General features: G+C 42.2%; 1 protein-coding gene and 1 pseudogene across 1 annotated transcript; one reads left to right on the plus strand and one right to left on the minus strand.

Moving 5' to 3' along the window:
* Positions 1-1,575: 1,575 nt before the first annotated feature.
* Positions 1,576-2,357, plus strand: LOC100591821 (annotated as a pseudogene).
* Positions 2,358-4,309: 1,952 nt separating this feature from the next.
* Positions 4,310-19,757, minus strand: XKRX (XK related X-linked). Its single transcript, XM_003276447.3, has 3 exons — positions 18,819-19,757; positions 13,652-13,920; positions 4,310-5,949 (listed from the first exon to the last, which is right to left on the minus strand). The coding sequence occupies exons 1-3, from the start codon at positions 19,190-19,192 to the stop codon at positions 5,204-5,206; spliced, it is 1,389 nt and encodes a 462-aa protein (XP_003276495.1). The 5' UTR covers positions 19,193-19,757; the 3' UTR covers positions 4,310-5,203.
* Between the last annotated feature and the right edge of the window lie 554 nt (positions 19,758-20,311).

Raw genomic sequence — 20,311 nt, forward strand, 5'->3', positions numbered from 1 at the left:
CCACGGTTTGAAGGGTGTGTAAGGAAGAGCATACAGGAGTTAATGTCCTGAAACTGGAAAGGAAATGGGCCCCTCTACCATCCTTCTCCTCACTATCCCAGTACGAATCTACAAGTACATGTGAGCATACACTCAGCTTTCATCCCAGGCTTTTTAGGACTTCTCTCTCTAGAGAGAATTCAGTGGTGCCTCCTGATAAGGAGTGTTTAAGGGGAAAAAATGTTTGGGATGAACCCAACCATAGCTCAGAAAATACTGCTGAAACCACTAACACATTAAAATGCTTTCATAAGGACCTAAGAGGACTTAGAGGCTTGTACCATGATTAAGAGCGTAAGCTCCGGAGCCTAAGGCCATAGGACTGAATCCTGTCTCTGACACTAGCTGTGACCTTGGACAGGCCTCTTAACCTTCCTATGCCTTAGAATCATCTGTAAAATGGGAGATAACAATACCTACCTCATAAGGGCTGTTGTGAGGATCGAATGAAATAATGCATATAGGCCTGGCACAGTGGCTCACGCCTGTGATCCCAACACTTTGGGAGGCCAAGGCAAGTGGATCACCTGAGGTCAGGAGTTCAAGACCAGCCTGGCCAACATGGTGAAACCCCCTCTCTACAAAAATACAAAAATCAGCTGGGCATGATGGCGTGTGCCTGTAATTCCAGCTACTTGGGAGGCTGAGGCGGGAGAATCACTTGAGCCCACAAGGTGGATGTTGCAGTGAGCCGAGATCGCACCACTGCACTCCAGCCTGGGTGACAGAGCAAGACTCCATCTCAAAAAAAAAAAAAAAGCATATAAAACACCTAGTACCGTGCCAGGAACATAGTAAGTGTTCATAAATATAAGCTATTATTTAGTTCTCCCACAGTGCCTCACAGTCCTATGCCCATAGTCTTTAAAGTTCTTGTGGAGCAAATGAAATTGAAAACTATTGGTTTATTTCTTTTCCTAACATGCAAATTTGCCCATACTTAGCCTACCAAATTTCCAATAATATGAGAATAGCTGTTGTTACAACGGCCTACTTCTTTTCCCCAAACTTCATAGTTCTGTCTGCCTTTTCCAGAAACCATTTGCTGGCCCTGTCTCTGCCTCCTCTCCACTCAGCAAGACTTGTCCCTACACATGTACCCTATATTGCTTTAAGATTTCAGAGAGTAGGCCAGGCGTGGTGGCTCATGCCTGTAATCCCAGCACTTTGGGAGGCCGAGGCAGGCGGATCACCTGAGGTCGGGAGTTCAAGACCAGCCTGACCAACATGGAGAAACCCCATCTCTACTAAAAATACAAAATTAGCCAGGCATGGTGGCACATGCCTGTAATCCCAGTTACTTGGGAGGCTAAGGCAGGAGAATCACTTGAATCTGGGAGGTGGAGGTTGCGGTGAGCCAAGATCACGCCACTGCACTTCAGCCTGGGCAACAAGAGCAAAATTCCATCTTAAAAAAAAAAAAAAAAAGATTTCAGAGAGGACTGCGCGGCCTCGGCTCGTGGGTCTCTGAGACTTGAAAATTGAGAGCATTTTCGCACCCCAGAGGCTGCTACTGGCGGCTCTGCGGCCTTCACCATGCCACAGAACGAATATATTGAATTACACTGTAAACGCTATGGATATCGTTTGGATTACCATGAGAAAAAGAGAAAGAAGGAAAGTCGAGAGGCTCACGAACGTTCAAAGAAGGCAAAGAAAATGATGGTCTGAAGGCTAAGCTTTACCATAAACCGCGCCATGCTGACAAAATACAAACGAAAAAGACTATCAAGATGCATGAAAAGAGAAACACCAAACAAAAGAATAATGAAAAGACTCCACAGGGATCAGTACCTGCCTATCTGCTGGACAGAGAGGGACAATCTCGAGCTACAGTACTTTCCAACATGATTAAACAGAAACAAAAAGAGAAGGTGGGAAAATGGGAAGTCCCTCTGCCTGAAGTATGTGCCCAAGGAGGAACAAAAGTATTAAAAGTTATTCGAACAGGAAAGAGAAAGAAGAAGGCATGAAAGAGGATGGTTACTAAAGTCTGCTTTGTTGGAGATGGCTTTACAAGAAAACCACCTAAATATAAAAGACTCATCAGGCCAATGGGCTTGCGTTTCAAGAAAGCCCACATAACACATCCTGAACTGAAAGCCACCTTTTGCCTACCAATACTTGGTGTAAAGAAGAATCCCTCATCCCCACTGTATACAACTTTGGGTGTTATTACCAAAGGTACTGTCATTGAGGTAAATGTGAGCAAACTGGGACTTGTGATGCAACGAGGCAAAGTTATTTGGGGAAAATATGCCCAGGTTACCAACAATCCTGAAAATGATGGATGCATAAATGCAGTCTTACTGGTTTGACAGAAATTTAATATATAATTATTGAGGACTACAAACCAATTGAAAAAACTGCCATTACTGTGATGTTTCTGAATACCACCAAACAGCCTTACATGTCTGCAATCATCAAGAGCTTTATTTATTAAATTGCAAACATTAAAATGGTTAACAAAAGATTTCAGAAAGTAAAAACAGAGTAGTCAATTTTAAAAGTGCTTGCAAATGGAAGGGAGCATTTTCCCTGCCCCACTACCATATTTCACAATTCCATCTTCTCTGTGTATCTGGAGGATTTTTACAGAACCAAAAGGCCACCATCTGTAGGAAGTTCTAAGGGTTCATTTACATAATGTATCACTAGAGTCTTTTCTCCTTGGGTGAGAGCAGCAGGTTTTTCAGGTCAGAAGCTGCTCCACACCCCTAAACTCTCTGCATTCCCAGGATGTTAAGTCACTGAGGAAGCTGGGGAGGATATACGGAAGGAAAATTTTGCCTGGTCCAGTACTGAGGCACACTTTTTGCCCTGTGTAGCATCATTTTATCTCAAATTGACTTGCTTAGATCAGTATGTGTCTATATGTTTCCATAGCACCCACTCCTTAAGTAGCTGATTCACATGGCTTTTATGGACCAAATTATTGTTCCATGGTGCTCTTGATTTTACTTGAGGGTACAGTGACTACTGGGGAGAAATTCTTGCTTGAATTCCAAAGAAGTAATGTGTTCTTCTGGAGGTCTGATAGATTAGTTCTTTCAAGCTCACCTTGAATAACATAGTTAGAAGACAGCAGGTGAGCTTTATATGACAATAACCTAAGTCTCTCCATCATGAAAAATGGAATGAGGGAGTTGGGGTTGAAGAAAGGAGCTCTCCGCTGTTCCAAAGCAAGTCCATACAGTCTCTCCCAAATTAAGTATATAATCCTTTTAGTCCCAAACAGTGGCTGATGAAGGGAAAACCATGCTAGCCATGCCAAGAAATAAGATACTTTCGTTAACAGCCCTGCTACTTAGAAGAGAGAGCTCCCTCTACATAATGTCTTGACATTGGATAAGAGGAGAGGAAAGAAATTCTTAGCATGCTACCAAGAGTAAAATTGGATGAGGACGGGAAGCCCTAGGTCAGATTTTTCACAATTTCCTGAAGTGTTGTGGTGGCCATGACTGGTACACATTACTAGGAGTTCTTTTAATTTTCCTGGTCTGTGAGGGGCAAGCATTAGTTAGGTAAATGCTGGGATATTTGGTCCCAATAGGCAGTGGCCATAGTAACTTCAATCCCTTGGTTACCTCAGAGATAGCTGGCTGACATTCCTACGAAAATACCCAACTGATATGAGATGTAAACATTGAGATATAGGAGAAAAGGAGACATGCATTCGTCCACTGGGGGTATAGGAACGAACAGAGGGTTGATAAACATATGTTCCTTGTTATAAAGTAAAATCCTGGCCGGGTGAGGTGGCTCATGCCTGTAATCCCAGTGCTTTGGGAGACCGAGGTGGGTGGATCACTTGAGGTCAGGAGTTCGAGACCAGCCTGGCCAACATGGCAAAACCCCATCTCTACTAAAGATACAAAAATTAGCCAGGCATGGTGGCGGGCGCCTGTAATCCCAGCTACTCGGGAGGCTGAGGCAGGAGAACTGCTTGAACCCAGGAGGCAGAGGCTGCAGTGAGCCAAGATCATACCACTGCACTCCAGCCTAGAAAACAGAGCGAGACTCCATCTCAGAAAAGAAAAAAAAAAAAAGGTAAACTCCTGTAGGCAGAAACCAGTACTGATGATTTAATGTGATCTTGTTTCCCTCCTCTGCCTTCACTCTACCTTGGAGTGTTAGTCACCCATCCCAATCCCAAACAACATGAAGGTGATGTCTCAGCCATTATTACTTTCTCTCTCCCCTACACACACACACACACACACACACACACACACACACACACACGAATGAAACACTCAGGACAACAGCAGACACGAAGTAGTCTTCATTTCTTCCACACATCGGAAACATTTTCAATTACAGTTCAGCTTCTCTGAGGTCCACATCAAGTAGTAAAACACCAAGAACACAGAAAAGCTGGGTTGGAGAAAATCTCTGCTAATGAGGCACTAAGTGAGAGGCTTCACTCAGCAATTCCAATAGAAAAGCTGGAGGCCCATGCAGGTCCCTGAGAAAAAGAGTCATTTTGGCTTATGGCCTGAAGGAATTCTACTCTGCACTTTCTCCTCAGAGTGTGCCTATGAAGTGCCACTGTAAAGAGAGGTCCTTGCTGAATGGCCACTAGTAAAATCCTAATAGAGAGCTAATCTGTTTGGGGAGCAGCTTTTTTAATAGTGGTGATTTTCTTCTCAGCCAGAGCTTCTCACTGGAATTAAAAAGACCCCAGCCACACTGACAGTTGCAGGTTCCACATTAGTCAGACTGTTTTCTGGGAGGTACTCTTAGCTGGTAAGCTGTCATATCCTCTGATCAGTCAGGATACATTCTAGTGGGATTCTAGAGCCTTCAGCTCAGCCCAGGAAAGCTCAGAAATGCATCAAGCAAATGAGCAGAGCTAGAAGGTCACTTTAGAGAGCCTAAAGTGTTTGAAGGCAAGTTATTCCAATTGACCTGGGTAAGAAGGGTGTGAATGGTATTTTTGACCCTTTCAACTATATAGTGGGTACTCGCTGTTTCCAAACATAGTGGTAACTCTTAAGAAAATAAAACCTATTTGGGAGTTGCTCTTTCTTCTGATAGGCTTAACAGAAAAGTTAAGAAAATGTACTGATGGGTATCTCACCCATGAGCCTCATCCTTTCCTTCAATTTCATGGTTACTCTTGGCAACTCCCAACTCATCCTAAAATACCCCAAAAATAGAATCAGACAACACTTTGCCTTGCTTCAGTCTCAAAGGGTGGCTCTGAGTTCTCAACCCTGGTCCGAGGGTGCTGGTGGCAGCAGACACAGAGGAGGTAGTCTACTACATTATGGGTAAAGAGTGAGCGCAATGGATGCAAGTACTGGAAGAAAAGGAGCATGAAGCCAATGGAAATCAGATAAGCAATAATGAGCTGCAAGGCAATCAAGGAATGACAGTAATTCAGTAACACTTTCACTCCAAAGAACTTAAAAACCAAGACCATGATCACATTCTCTACCAACCTCACACTATAGTGCAGGCCCATATGTCCCCAGTTCTGCCCTTTGTCGACAAGATCTCTGTCTGCCAACCTCAACTGCAAAGCTGACCAGCAAGAGAAGTTGATGCCAGCATAGAGGATGGTGACTGAAATCAGGACCACCAGAGTGCCGACCCGGCTGAAATTTTTCTCAATGTTATTGGGCATCTGGGCACCACTCCTCCAGAACTTAATCCAGGGCTCAAAGAGGATGATCAGGAAGTTGAGCACTAGGAAGGGCACAGCCTTCAATTTCAAAGTGGCTGAGAAGAGCACCAGAATCAGGAGGCGGGAAGTGATCTCCAGTGTCCGCCAGATGGTGATGCAGAGGACTTCTAGTGGCCCAAGGCGAATCTTGTAGTCATCGTACTTGATCTGGATAGCCAACATATTGCAAAGGGTGGCCCCATAGGTGACAGATACCAAGGAAAATACCATTAGCACAACTGTTAAAAAAACAAAAACAAAAACAAAAACAGGCAATCAGTCAATGTTGGTAATGAAGGCTGTACTTACAACCCAGAGGTCCAGAGAGATGACAGGTGAGACTTGAGAGCTCCAGTTAAGAGCAAATCAAATATGATCACAGCTATGTAAACAAATAGCATGCATTTGAATAGACTTTCTCCAAAGGCGGCATAAAAACGGCCAACAGGTATATGAAAAGGTGTTCAACATCACTAATCATCACAAAAATGCAAACCAAAGCCACAATGAGATATCACCTCACACCTGTTAGAATGGCTATTATTAAAAAAAAATAAGTGTTGGTGGGGATGTGAGAAAAAGGACCCTTGTACACTGTTTGTGGGAACATAAATTGATACAGCCATTATGGAAAACAGCATGGAGGTTCTCCAAAAAAAATTAAAAACAGAACGGCCAAACGATCAAATAATCCCACAGCTGGGTGTATACCTAAGGGAAATCAGTATCTCAAATATCTGCACTCCCATGCTCATTGTAGTATTATTCTCAATAGCCAAGATATGGAAACAAACTCAGTATCTGTTGACAGATGAATGGATAAAGAAAATCTGGTGTGTGTGTGTGTGTGTGTGTGTGTGTGAAGATTATTCAACCATAAAATTAAGGAAACCCTGCCATCTGTGACAACACAGATGAACCTAGAGGACATTATGCTAAGTGAAATGAGCTAGACACATAAAGAAAAATACTGCATTGTCTTACTTATATGTGGAATCTAAAAAAGTTGAACACCTAGAAACAGAGTAGAATGGGTGGTTACCAGGGGATGGGGATTTAGGGAAATGGAAGGATTTTGATCAAAGGCTACAAACTTAGAGTTACAAGATAAATAAGTTTCAGAGCTCTAATGTACAACATGATGACTATAGTTGACAATAATGTATTGTGTACTTGAAATTTTTAAAGAGAGTAGATCTTAAGTTTTACCACACACACACACACACACACACACGTACAAAAATGGTAACTATGTGAGGTGATGAATGTGTTAATTAGTTTAGTTGTGGTAATCATTTCACAATGTGTACATACATCAAAACATCACATTGTACACCTTGAATATATACAATAAAACAAAATAGATGCACAAAAAATTGAAAAAAATGAACCAAAATATCTTTTGTGTGTGATAGTCTTATATCAGTTTTAGAAATCTTTTTCTCTACATTTCTCTATTTTCTAAATTTCTCATGATGAACATATACTGTAACACTTTAATAATCATATAAATATACAAAATAAACTTCCTTAAAAAGCATGGGTCTTAGAACATTGAGAAGTCACTAACGTGAGAAGAGTACATATAAAGGTATCAGGCAGACTTTGCTGATGAAGCAGGCTTCGGAGCAAACATTGAATAAGGCAGAAAGAACTCTATCTGAAAAAATCCAGTCTTAGGAAACTCATAAAGAACACCCTTGCTAATAGAAGTCCCTTCTTTGATGTATATCTTCTTCAAGGAACTAACATTGTTTGTGTGTTTCTAGAACACTTAACTTCAGTGATGTGTCAAAATGTGTACTGAAAATTCCATGAAGGCAGGAGGGACCATGTCTATTTTGTTCACTGCTGTATTCCCAGAGCCTAACATATTACCTGGAACATAGCAGGTGCTCAATAAATATTTGTGGAATTAATGAAGACTTCTGAGATTAGAGAGGTGCATAAAATACCTAATTAGGCTGGGCACGGTGACTCATGCCTGTAATCCCAGCACATTGGGAGGCCAAGGTGGATGGATCACCTGAGGTCAGGAGTTCGAGACCAGCCTGGCCAACATGATGAAACCTCATCTCCGCTAAAAATACAAATATTAGTCAGGCGTGGTGATGTGCACCTGTAATCCCAGCTACGTGGGATGCTGAGGCAGGAGAATTGCTTGAACCTGGGAGGCAGAGGTTATAGTGGGCCAAGATTGCACCACTGCGATCCAGCCTAGGCAACAGAGTGAGACTCTGTCTCAAAAAGAAAAAAAAAATTAGCCAGGCATGATGGCATGCCTGTAATCCCAGCTGCTCAGGAGGCTGAGGCAGGAGAATCACTTGAACCCAGGAGGCAGAGGTTGCAGTGAGTTGAGATTGCCCCACTGCACTCTAGCCTGGGTGACAGAGTGAGACTCCTTCTCAAAAAGAAAAAAAATAAAAAATAAAACTAATTAGAAATGCTTGGTTCCAGCCGTGCGCACGGTGGCTCACACCTGTAATCCCAAGCACTCTGGGGGGCTGAGGTGGGTGGATCACCTGAGATCAGGAGTTCAAGACCAGCCTGACCAACATGGTGAAACCTGGTCTCTACTAAAAATACAAAAATTAGCTGGGTATGGTGGCACATGCCTGTAAGGAGGAAGGGAAGAAAGAAAGGGAGAAAGAGAGAAAGGGAGGAAGGGAGGAAGAGACAAAGAGAGAGAGAGAAAGAAAGAAAGAAAAGAAAGAAAAAGAAAAGGAAAAAGAAAGAAAGGGAGAGAAAGAAAAGAAAGAAAGAAAGGGAAAGAAAGAAAGAACGAAAAAGAAAGAAAGAAAGAAAAAGAAAGAAAGAAAGAAAGAAAGAAAGAAAGAAAGAAAGAAAGAAAGAAAAAGAAATCCTTGGTTCAGGTGTATGGGAACTTTTGGAAGTCACTGAATATCTATGTACCTCAGTTCTCAATTCACTGAGATACTCAAGAGTTGCTTATATTTGTCATCAGCAATGTCAATTCATTACCCCCATATGTTAGGAATCTCTGAGTTTGCAGCAGAGTGGTTCAAAAATTTCAAAACCGTGTCGCCTCACCCATGACATCCATGGAACCATATGTTAGAGTAGTGGCCCTAAAGAGCCAGGATGCTTCCTAACCTACCTAAGCCTCAACTATAGATGACACAGGTGGCCCTTTCCTTTTCTTCCTTTATGTCAAAGGATGCTGATTACTAAGAAAAATCCAGTGCTCTCAAGAGAAGTGGGAGGGCTGAGGAATACTCATCCAAAAGAAAAGCTGGAGCTTTCTGTTCCTATTAAAACACTTGATCTAGGGAAAAGGTGGCCATAAAGATGTCAACTTAATCTTTTACTTTTCATGGAAGAAAAGTTAAGATTTCCCCCATGTAAACCCAAAAGGAAGCACAGCTCTGAGTTCTTCAGTTTTAAGCAGAGTGTTGGAATCTCAGAGACTGGAATTGGAGACTCTCGAAGTGGTGACTCTTGTCTTTCTCAATCATTCTCAGTCCCATCCTCAAGAGCCGATGCACCTTATGTAACTGGGAATGTGAGAGCATACATCCAGCTGTGTGGCGATGCTTTCCCTTACATTAGAACTCATTTATTGATTAGTAGTGTAACAGAAGGAAAAAAACCTGATGCTTCCAATAAATGTCAAAACATTTTCAATCTGTGTCCCTACAAATAGACTCATGCCATAAGAGAACAAAATACACAGGCTCTGGAGGCAAACACCCTGAATTCCAATCCAATCTTTGCTTACGGGACCTTGGGGGAATATACTTAAACTCTCAGTGCATCTGTTTCTTTGTCTGTAAAATGAGAATAATAATTATCTCATAGGGTTGTGGTAAAGATTAAATAAACATTTACATGTAAAGGGCTTAGAGAAATGCCTAGAACCTAGTAAATTCTTTTAGCTGTGTTCTTCTTTCTTCTTCTTCCTTCTTCCCTTCTTTCTTGTCCTTTGTCTCCTCCTCCCCCTCCTCCTCTTTCTTCCTATTCTTTGTCATCTTCATCATCCCCCTATTTCCGAAAGTATGGTAGGTGGGTTTACTTTACCTGGATACTATCCTGGTACTTAGAAAATCAGGTCATTTTAAAACTGATAGAACATCTGAAAGTAAGCCTTATAAAAATGTAAGACTCATAGCAAGAAAACCATACAACTTTACTGAAGAAAACTACACAATTTTACTGAGATACATTTTTAAATATTTAATAAAATGGAGAGAATAAATCTCAATATGAAATCCATCAATCCTATAAAGATGTAAATTCTCCCAAAATAACCTAAGTAATTTGATGCAAATCTCAATCAGAATCTCAATGAAATGTTTTTTTCTTTTGCTGTTATTATTTTGCTTTGTTTTTTGTAGGATGAATTAAAAAATTATCTTGAAAATTAATCTACTTAAAAGATTGGGGAAAATTGTTCTACCAGATGAGAGATGTGATAGGCCTTTGTAAGAAAGGCACAAAATCTAAAAGCAATAAAGAATTTGAATACATAAAAATGTAATATTTCAGAATGCCAGAAGATACTACAAAGTGTATTGTGGATATTAAATATATCACACACATATTACATGTATGACATGTATATACATATTTAAAACGTGTGTATGTACAAGCAAAAAATTATACAAATATATGCATACATACTCATTCACAGGAGAGAAAGGATTAATAACAAGAATAAGTAAATAGCTCCTAAAAATTAATATGAAAAAGACAACCCCCTAGAAAAAGCGAGTAAAACATATAAACAAGCAATTCACAGAACACACAATGACCAAACACAAAAAGATGCTCAGCTTCATTCATAACCAAAGAAAGCCAATTATTTTAAAAGCCAATTATTTTATAATTATACAAATAAAGAATATTGAGTTTAAGATATGAAGAAACAGAAACAGGCACATTTGTATACTGTTGGTGAGAGTATAAATTCATATATCTTTTTGGGAGAGTTATTTGGCAATATCAATAAAATTTTAAACATACATATCCTTCCACCCAGCAATTCTACTGCTATAAATTTATCCTACAAGGTCTCATTCATGTACACAGGCATTTATAAAGATGTTTACTGTGGCATAATTTGCAATTAGAAAACAACTTTTTTGTGAAAAATTAAAATTTGTGAGGCTGACATAGGGCTCCTGCTGCCCCTCTTCCTTCCACAGTGTGAGGTCCTTAATCATGGCCTCCAAACATCTGCAGAAGTAAAGCATCATGGGAACTTAACTAAAGCTGTCCTGAGAAGGGAGGTTGTAATGAGGGGAAAAAATAACTTGGGGATGTTGTGCTACCTTTTCTTTTTCTTTTTTGAGACAATCAATAGAATCCTATCAATAGAAAATTAGGAGAATAAAAATAGTCTAATTCATATAAGGGAAATCTATATTATATGTTTATTATTGTTATACATGTATATATAAATAACTTGAGAAAAGACATACTGGCATACTGTACTTTTGAAAAAGACTTTGTTGACAGAATGTTTCATACAGTCCATTTTGGGGCAAAAACATGTACAATATATATTGTATGTATGTTTATGTTTACATAGTAAAAATAAGTCCAGAAGGATATATACTGGATGATTAACAGAGGTTATCTTTGGGGAGTGAGATTACGTTTCCTATTTTATATCTATTCTGTATGGTTTTTAATTTTTACTATAATTATGTCTGACTTTTGTAATTAAAAAAAGATAAAGACCAAAACTAGTAATGCATGACCACGAAAAAAATTTTCAAACCATACAGAAGAATTTAAAAAAGTAAGACTGCTGACTTTTCATTCCCACTCTGCAGAGGTAGTTTCTTGCATAGTTTCCAGAAATTTTCTGTGCAAATACAATTACTTATATATCAGTTTGCGCAGTATTACTTTTGTTATTTATTTATTTATTTATTTATTTATTTATTTATGAGATGGGAGTCTCCCTCTGTCGCCCAGGCTGGAGTGCAGTGGTGCAGTCTCGGCTCACTGCAACCTCCGCCTCCCAGGTTCAAGCAATTCTCCTGCTTCAGCCTCCCAAATAGCTGGGATTACAGGCACCCACCACCACGCCTGGCTGAATTTTTTTTCTTTTTTGAGACAGAGTCTCACTCTGTTGCCCAGGCTGGAGTCCAACAGTGAGATCTCGGCTCCCAGGTTCAAGTGATTCTCATGCATCAGCCTCCCAAGTAGCTGGGATTATAAGCATCCACCACCATGCCCAGCTAATTTTTGTATTTTTAGTAGAGACAGGGTTTCACCAGGCCAGGCTGGTCTCAACCTCCTGACCTCAGGTGATCTACCTGCCTCGGCTTCCCAAAGTGCTGGGATTACAGGCATCAGCCACCATGCCCACCCTTGATTTTTTTTGTATTTTTAGTAGAGACAGGGTTTCACCATGTTGGCCAGGCTGGTTTTGAACTCCCAACTTCAAGTGATCCGCCTGCCTTGGCCTCCCAAAGTGCTAGAATTACAGGCGTGAGCCACCATGCCCAGCCGTAATGTACACCTATTTTTATTAGATGATTTAAAGGAAAAGCATCATCATTTCCAAAGAGTTTTCTCCTCAAACTACTATGTATATATGTGAAAAGCTTCAAGACCAATAGAACTTCAAGAACAATTCTTAGTGGGGAAAAAAGACAAAAGAGGGCAAATTTTCTCCTTACCATTTGAGACATGGGACTTTGCCAAACAGGGTTAGAATCTAATAGGAAATGGTCCAAACCTGTACCCACACCTATACCAGCGCCTGCCCAAGCAGATGAAGCAAATCTCAGGCTGTTAAAATTCATTAACAACAATTTATCTCAACTTTGAAAACACTGACTCACATTTCATCCTCTGCTAGAGGTCTTACTCATTTCAGGATCCCTCTTTTACAAGTGGGAAATTAGGTCAGTGATTGCTTTGTAACTTCCTCCAAAGATCACAGTGAAGGTCAGAACTTGGTCCAGGCCTGACTCTCATTAGTATTAACCCCACGCCTTTTTTTTTGGGCCGGGAGGGGGGACAGAGTCTTGCTCTGTCGCCCAGGCTGGAGTGCAGTGGCGTGATCTCGGCTCACTGCAAGCTCCGCCTCCCAGGTTCACGCCATTCTCCTGCCTCAGCCTCCCGAGTAGCTGGGACTACAGGTGCCTGCCACCACGCCCGGCTAATTTTTTTTGTATTTTTAGTAGAGACGGGTTTTCACCATGTTAGCCAGGATGGTCTCGATCTCCTGACCTTGTGATCCGCCCGCCTCGGCCTCCCAAAGTGCTGGGATTACAGGCTTGAGCACGGTACCGTGCCCAGCCCACGCTCCTTTTCTTTCTCTCCACTGGCATTAGCAGAAATGATTAAATCATTGGTTCCCAAATGTGGCTGATCAAAATCAACTGGGGCACCTTTTAGAAATACATATTAAGATTGATTCAAGTCTGGGGAGTGAATGTAATTTCAAAAAGAAGCTCATCACATGATTCTGACGATCAGTACTATTTGGGAACCTCTTATTAAAGACTGCCATCCTTAAACAAACAAAACAACAGCATAATTTAAACATTTTGGGCAAGGGAGAATATCCTACTGACTGCTGGTATTACTAGCTTCTTCTGGGCCCAGAGGAGGTTTATCTGTGACATTTTTAGTCTAAACAGCTTACCTGTTTAAGAAATCTGGCAGGCTTGAGATGTCTGACTCCACAAGTTCTTTAACTATCTCCCAGTGCTGTCCAATAGAACTTTCTGTGATGATGGAAATGTTTATACCTGTGCCATCCAATACAGTAATTGCTAGCAACACACAGCTGCTGAGAACTTGAAATGTAGCTAGTATTAATGAGCAAGTTTTTAATTTTATTTAATTTTAAGTTAAATAGCCACATGAAGCTAGTGGCCAGTATACTAGACAGCTTGGGTCTAGACTTCTAAGACCCTTGATTTAACTGGAGCCCTCCCCTCTCCTGACCCCACTCACCTCTACCCAGGGGGACCTCTGCAGAGATCAGGCTCACATAGAGCTGATAGGTCAGCTGGGGCACTGAGCCCAGGAAGGCTTGGATCTGTGACATACGTTTGTAGGCATTGCGGTGCATAGCCAGGGTCCGGATGGAGTGGCCCACCTCCCATTCTATCAGCACCTCCTCGCCATCTATTAGCATCTTCTTTCGGGTGAGGCTGACATAGGGCTCCTCCTGCTCCTCTTTCTTCCACAGTGTGAGGTACTTAATCATGGCCTCCAAACATCTGCAGAAGTAAAGCATCATGCAAACTTAACTAAAGCTGTCCTGGGAAGGGAGGTTGTAATGAGGGAAAAAAATAACTTGGGGAGGTTGTGCTACTTTATTTTATTTTTGAGACAAGGTCTTACTCCGTCACCCTAGCTGGAGTGCAGTGGCACAATCATAATTCATTGCAGCCTTGACCTCCTAGGCTCAAATGATCCTCCCACCTCAGCCTTCTGAGTAGCTAGGACTACAGGCGCATGCCACCATGCCAGCTATTTTTAATTTGTGTAGAGAGGAGATCTAGACATGTTGCCCAGACTGGTCTCAAACTCCTGGGCTCAAGCATTCCTACTGCCTTGACCCAAAGTGCTGGGATCCTAAAGTGCTGGGATCACACGTGTGAGACACCATGGCCAGCCTGCACTGCTTTTTGTCTTTTTCTCTCTTCTGTTCTGATCATTTCTCATAAGTCAAAGGGTGGATCATGCCTTCTACAAGTTACATGGATCTAAATCCTGTTTTGTTCAGTCATCGACTGACCTAAGAACACCATTTCAGAAGTACTTGTTTGAGGACTTGAGGAATTGTTTTGTCTTTTTAAGAATAGGCCTGTGGCAGGTAGAAAAGTGCCTTGAACACAAAGGTATTAAGTCAATACTGTTTTCCTAGCAAAATAATGAAGGTTCCAAAAGGCCCTGTTTTCTTACCTCAAATTCATGAGGTGAAGCATTCCTCACTCAAAGCATTCAGCTCCATAACCAAAGTTTTAGATTCTGCTTTTTCTTTTTCTTTCTTTCTTTTTTTTTTTTTTTTTTGAGACAGAGTCTTGCTCTGTCACCCAGGCTGGAGTGCAGTGGCGCGATCTTGGCTCACTGTAAACTCTGCCTCCCAGGTTCAAGTGATTCTCCTGCTTCAGCTTCCTGAGTAGCTGGGATTACAGGCATGTGCCACCATGTCCAGCTAAGTTGTTTTTTTTTTTTTTTTTTTTTAGTAGAGACGGGTTTTCACCATGTTGGCCAGGCTGGTCTTGAACTCCTGACCTCAGGTGATACACCCGCCTCAGCCTCCCAAAGTGCTGAGATTATAGGCGTGAGCCACCGTGCCTGGCCAGATTCTGCTTTTTCAAGAAAGGGCTCACAACCATATCTCAGCCAAAAAGTCTTGGGACAGATCAGAGAAAAAAAAATCTCTCATATACACAGGAAGCCATGAAAGCAACAAAAGTACTTAAAAGACGACAACTCAAACCTGAATGAACTACATACCTAGGCCCTCGAAAGATCACTGTAATAGTTACTTTTTGTGCCTCTTGACCTGTTTGTGGACAAAAGCCTTTTAAACTAGATTCTTTCTTTACAAAGAGAAAAACATCCTTATGAAAGCCTATCATCCTTGGAATAAGGGTAAGATGACATTTCCGGCTATGCCCCTCCCACCTCCCCCACACAAATCAGAAGTCTGTAGCAGTTCTGATGTGGTAAGTGGAAGAGAAGCAACTAGAACATCTTGTTCTGGAACACCTGAGTTACCACTTCCGCACTCACCTTGAATGAATAAAAACGGTGGACTACTTATGACTAGTAAGAACATTTGTAGTGGACATTAAGACATCTTGCCCAAGAGACTGAGGTCAAGGGTTGTATTTCTCTTGTTTACAGCTCTTATCACTTAGTAGGTATTTGAGAAATATTTGCTGAGTAAATGAAAGAATAAGAAGGAAGAAAATAATACAGGGTAAGCAATTATGGGAGGAGAGGATAATAATAACAGCAATGAAATTTAACAGAAAAGTAGACCAAAGACAAGCCCAGAGGTTGATATGCTCTCTAGCCTTTAGCTCCTGATAGGAAAATTTGGAACATATGCTGGCTGCCAGTCTCCATAGATCACCCTAAGACTGATGCATGTGTACCACTCTGAAGCATGTAGTTTGAAATTTTCACCTTCTAGGGACAAACTCTAAGACCTGGGAAAGAAAAAGATGCAAAGAAAGAACAGAGAAGAAAAAGCAACACTTTTTTCCTATTCTTGTTCTGCATAAGCGCATTTTCAAGGAAAAATTTTAGATTTTAACCCCAACCCATCAGTACTATTGCTAAATTGGAGAACAGTATTGGAGAAGGTGGTGGCATGAAATGTTCCGTTTACATTTACATAAATGTTCCGTTTCTATTCTCAGGGCTATTTTCTGGTTTAAGTAAGAGTGTTTGCTCATTTATAAGCTTCAGTAAATTAGAGTACATTTTCATTTCAGAAGTATGCTTGCATTTCATGTGAGGCACCCAGACTCTACAAGCACCTTCATGTGCCTGATAACACTAATCAAGTTCCTACCTATCTAACAAGTAATTGGCCTTGAAAATAAGCGAATCCAGAGTATAATTTATGAGTTTTTAATTATCTTTTCTCTGCTATGGGCTTAGCTGCCTGAGGTTATAAATGCTTCCCAATCATTTCTAGTGGAAGCTAAACAACAAAAATGAAAAACAGTACTCAACACTCCACACAGAGGGTTCACAAAGCAAACAAAGGAAGTCAAAAAGAGGGAAGGGTGCAGCTGGGTACTTTCTGAAATTTGTATCTTGAGAGTTTTCGATTGGTTAACTCAATGTATTGTATTTGAAAAGGGAGGGATGAATGGTTTATTTGCTCCTCTAGTGACAATTTTAAATTTCTTGGTTTCAAGGTCAAGATGAGGTCTTCCTTTTACAGCTTAACTTCAAAGATTTAGAGCCGTAAAGGACCTTTAGATCACCCAGTCCAAAGATGCATATAGGCCAGCTGAGTTATATCTGACTAATAGATATGTTTTGGTCCATCCTGTGTTGTTGTTGTTGTTGTTTTAGTCAGCTGTGAAATTTTAAAATCATGACATTTCATATAAAAATCCTGTCTTTGGAGCATCTCCTGAAAAGTTAGTGGATCTGGCAATACTGGGTCTGAATTCCAACATGGAAACAATGGGCCAGGGCTCTAGAGGGGCTACCTCCTTCAGGCAGGTCATGAAGATTTCAGATTACCATGGTACTCACTACTCCTCAGTATTTCTCTGAGACTTTGTTTTCATTTATCGTCTCACACAAGGCTACTGTTTTTTCTTATACTAGGCCTGCTTCGTTCATTTATGATACCTGCCTGGTCCCTGCAAGTGTTTGAGTTTGAGACCCACGATTTAGACTAACCCATTTGCTTTACAGATGAGGGAACTCTATATGCCTTCCTGTGAAGGCATCTTCAGAGATTTTACCAAGAACACACAACCAGTCAATGACAGAGGGAAGACTAGACTCCAAATATCCTGAATTTCAGGCCACTGTTTCTGTTGATATCCCATATTCTCTCTGATAGCGCCTAATTGATTCCTCCTTACTTAAAAATCTATTGATAAAATTTTTTTCTGGCTTTATTGAGGTATAAGTGACAAATAAAAATTATACATACGTACAGATATGAAATTTTATAAAGGAGTGAGTTCCATCCTTAATCAGTTTCACAGACTGTTTTTAGTTGTCTAATGATGAGGCATCTTCCCATTGCAACACTCTGACCCATATTCCTCGGCTGACTGCAGTTGTCTGCCTCTCTTGCAATCAAGACAAACTTGGTCCATTCCTTACTCCTGAACTCAAAAGTTTTGCAACATCTCTCTACCTTGAAAACCCCATAGCATCCAGATGAGACTGTTGACACAGGTGCCTATCTCCCTAGGATTAAGTGCATTCTTTCCACTTCAAGGCAATCTGAATGGAAATACTTGATACTACTAAATTGTGCTACTGCATCCACATAGAGAGATGAACTGTCTTCCTTTGCCCCCCTCCCAACTTCGTATCTTTATTGCAGAAATATACAAAGAGATAAACAGGAAACTGATAAACTGACAGAGAACTGAACTATATTGGGTTGGGGTACCAGATTACCACAGATGGTTTAAAATATTTTTCAGATGTCAAATTACTCTGGAAAATTTGAAAATGGCAGTAGCACCAGCCCAAGCAGCTCAGGGTAAAGAAACTTTTATCCAATTTACAAAGCATCCAAAAGGTAGAGTCAAAATTACACACTCAGACCAGGCGCGGTGGCTCACTTTGGGAGGCTGAGGCAGGAAGATCACTTGAGCCCAGTCTACATAACGAGATCCCACCTCTACAAATTTTTTTTCTTTTTTTGAGATGGAGTCTCACTCTATCGCCCAGGCTGGAGTGCAGTGGCACCGATCTTGGCTCACTGCAACCTCCACCTTCCGGGTTCAAGTGATTCTCCTGCCTCTGCCACCAGAGTAGCTGGGATTACAGGCCACCACACCCAGCTGATTTTTAGTAGAGACGGGGGTTTCACCATGTTGGCCAGCTGGTCTTGAACTCCTGATCTCAGGTGATCCACCCGCCTCGGCCTCCCAAAGTGCTGGGATTACAGGCATGAGCCACCACACCCGGCCTACAAATTTTTTTTTTTAATTAACCAGGCATGGTGACACATGCCTTTGGTCCCAGCCACTTGGGGGCTGAGGTGGGAGGTTCGCTTGATCCCAGGAGATCAAGGCTGCAGTAAGCCATGATCACACCACTGCACTGTAGCCTGGGAGGCAGAGCAAGACCTTGTCTTAGAAAAAAAATTTTTTTAAATAAAATTACACACTCTGCAGCTATGGCCTTCATGCACAGGGTGTTCCCATTCTAGTTTACACACCCCAAATAGCATCGTTGTTTTGGAACACAGGTACATACCACATGTTCATCATGGTGGCATTTAAGGTTTCAGGTAAGTTTTTTGAATGGTAGACAGGGAAGCCGAGAGTGGGAGGAAATGAGAGAATTGATTAGAGCCATAGTATCCATCTTGTAAATCTTTCATCTTTCTCTGCCCAAGTCTGGGGTGGGGTTGGGGGGGTAAGGAAAAGATTTAAAAGTTGCTCACCTGATAACAGGTCCCAAGAGGATTAGATGCATAAATAATGATAGCGGTTTATCTTTGGCTAGATCTCTGTGGACAAAAATGAGGGTCAACTGGACCATAATGGATGAAAACATAAAGAAAGAAAAGGTGTATGTCATCCAGTAAGTTTCACTATTTTTTCGATAGATTCTAACCATGTACAAAGCAGATGCAGCCTCCCCACAGTACAAAAAGGTGGAGAAAAGGATGCTAAATGGAAAAGTAAATCGGGGGTTGGCTCCACGGATGACATCTTCCTCCAGAGATGAAACCGGATCCACATTTGGCTCCTCAGGAATTTCGTAAACTCTGTCCATTGTCGAGGTTCTTTCTGAATGTTGTGGTCTGGTGTTCATAGCACCCTCCCACCCATCCTCAAGAGAACCCTATAGCCGCTGCAGTCCAAGTATAGGTGAGGAGAGCTCTGTCAAGTCCAGTTTGGGAACAGAGATTCACTAGTTAGAGCAAGAAACCGCTTTCTTCTAGATTCAGATTCGACTTGGAGTCTGGGATGGAAAGCCCAGGAGTACCACTTTGAACTTGACTCTTGATTGGCCCAGGTTTCCAGTCGTCAACATACTTGCTGTGAAACTTGAACAAGACAAAAGCAAGCATCCCAGCGCCCCATCCAGAGTCTAACTCCAGGGACGTGAAGAGTCATGAGAACAGCGGCTTCCGTGGCGGCTCCTTTCGCAGCCCCTCAGGCAGGGAGTAGCCAATCTGTCGGGTGCACCGACACTCAGCAGCTCCTTACAGAGTCCTGACCAGTGTGTCCTCCCAAGTCAGCGGAAAGCTGAGCCAGGGCAGAAGAGGGGGCGCAGAAGAGGCGGGGCAGAAGAGGGGATTCAGTTCAGTGCCTAGGTATCCTAGCTATTGCTAGGCTGTAGCTATCAGCTCGCCCGCTCACCTGCGCGCTCTCAGGACCTTCGCTGAGTCCGGGGTTCTCAGGATAGCTCCTCGGATTCCCCCAAGCCCCGCCCCCAAGACCGCCTGGCCCGGGACTGGAGTATTGTCACCACCCTGTCTCCGAATGCAGTGTTGAGGGAGAGAAGCAGAGCGCGCTCGCTCTACAGGATCAAGAAAAGGCTGGAGGGGCTGCTTCTCCTCGGAGAAACTTTGCTAGTGAGAGGCACGACGTGCGGGGCGCCAACCTGGCTGGACGGATGTCGCCAAACTCCTGGACGCCGTCTGCTGTCAGGGTCCTGCCTGGTCTGCGATTCCAGCTGCGAGAGGTCGGCGGCTTCAAAAACTAAGGCACCGGGACGGCGGGGGCGGGCGAGATGGGCGGGACGGCTGGGGCCAAACAAAACCAGCCGGAGAGTTCCCGGGCAGGCGGCCAGCCGAGGGATGCTCGTTGTGGAGTGGTGGGACAAAAAGGGGCTTGGGCCCCTCTTCAGAAGCACTTCTGACCACGACCTCGAGACCCAGGCAGGAGCCACAGCTTTACTCTTCCCTAAGAGCAGCAGGTGCCCACT

This window comes from Nomascus leucogenys, chromosome X (assembly GCF_006542625.1).
Source record: "Nomascus leucogenys isolate Asia chromosome X, Asia_NLE_v1, whole genome shotgun sequence".
Taxonomy (NCBI): Eukaryota; Metazoa; Chordata; class Mammalia; order Primates; family Hylobatidae; genus Nomascus; species Nomascus leucogenys.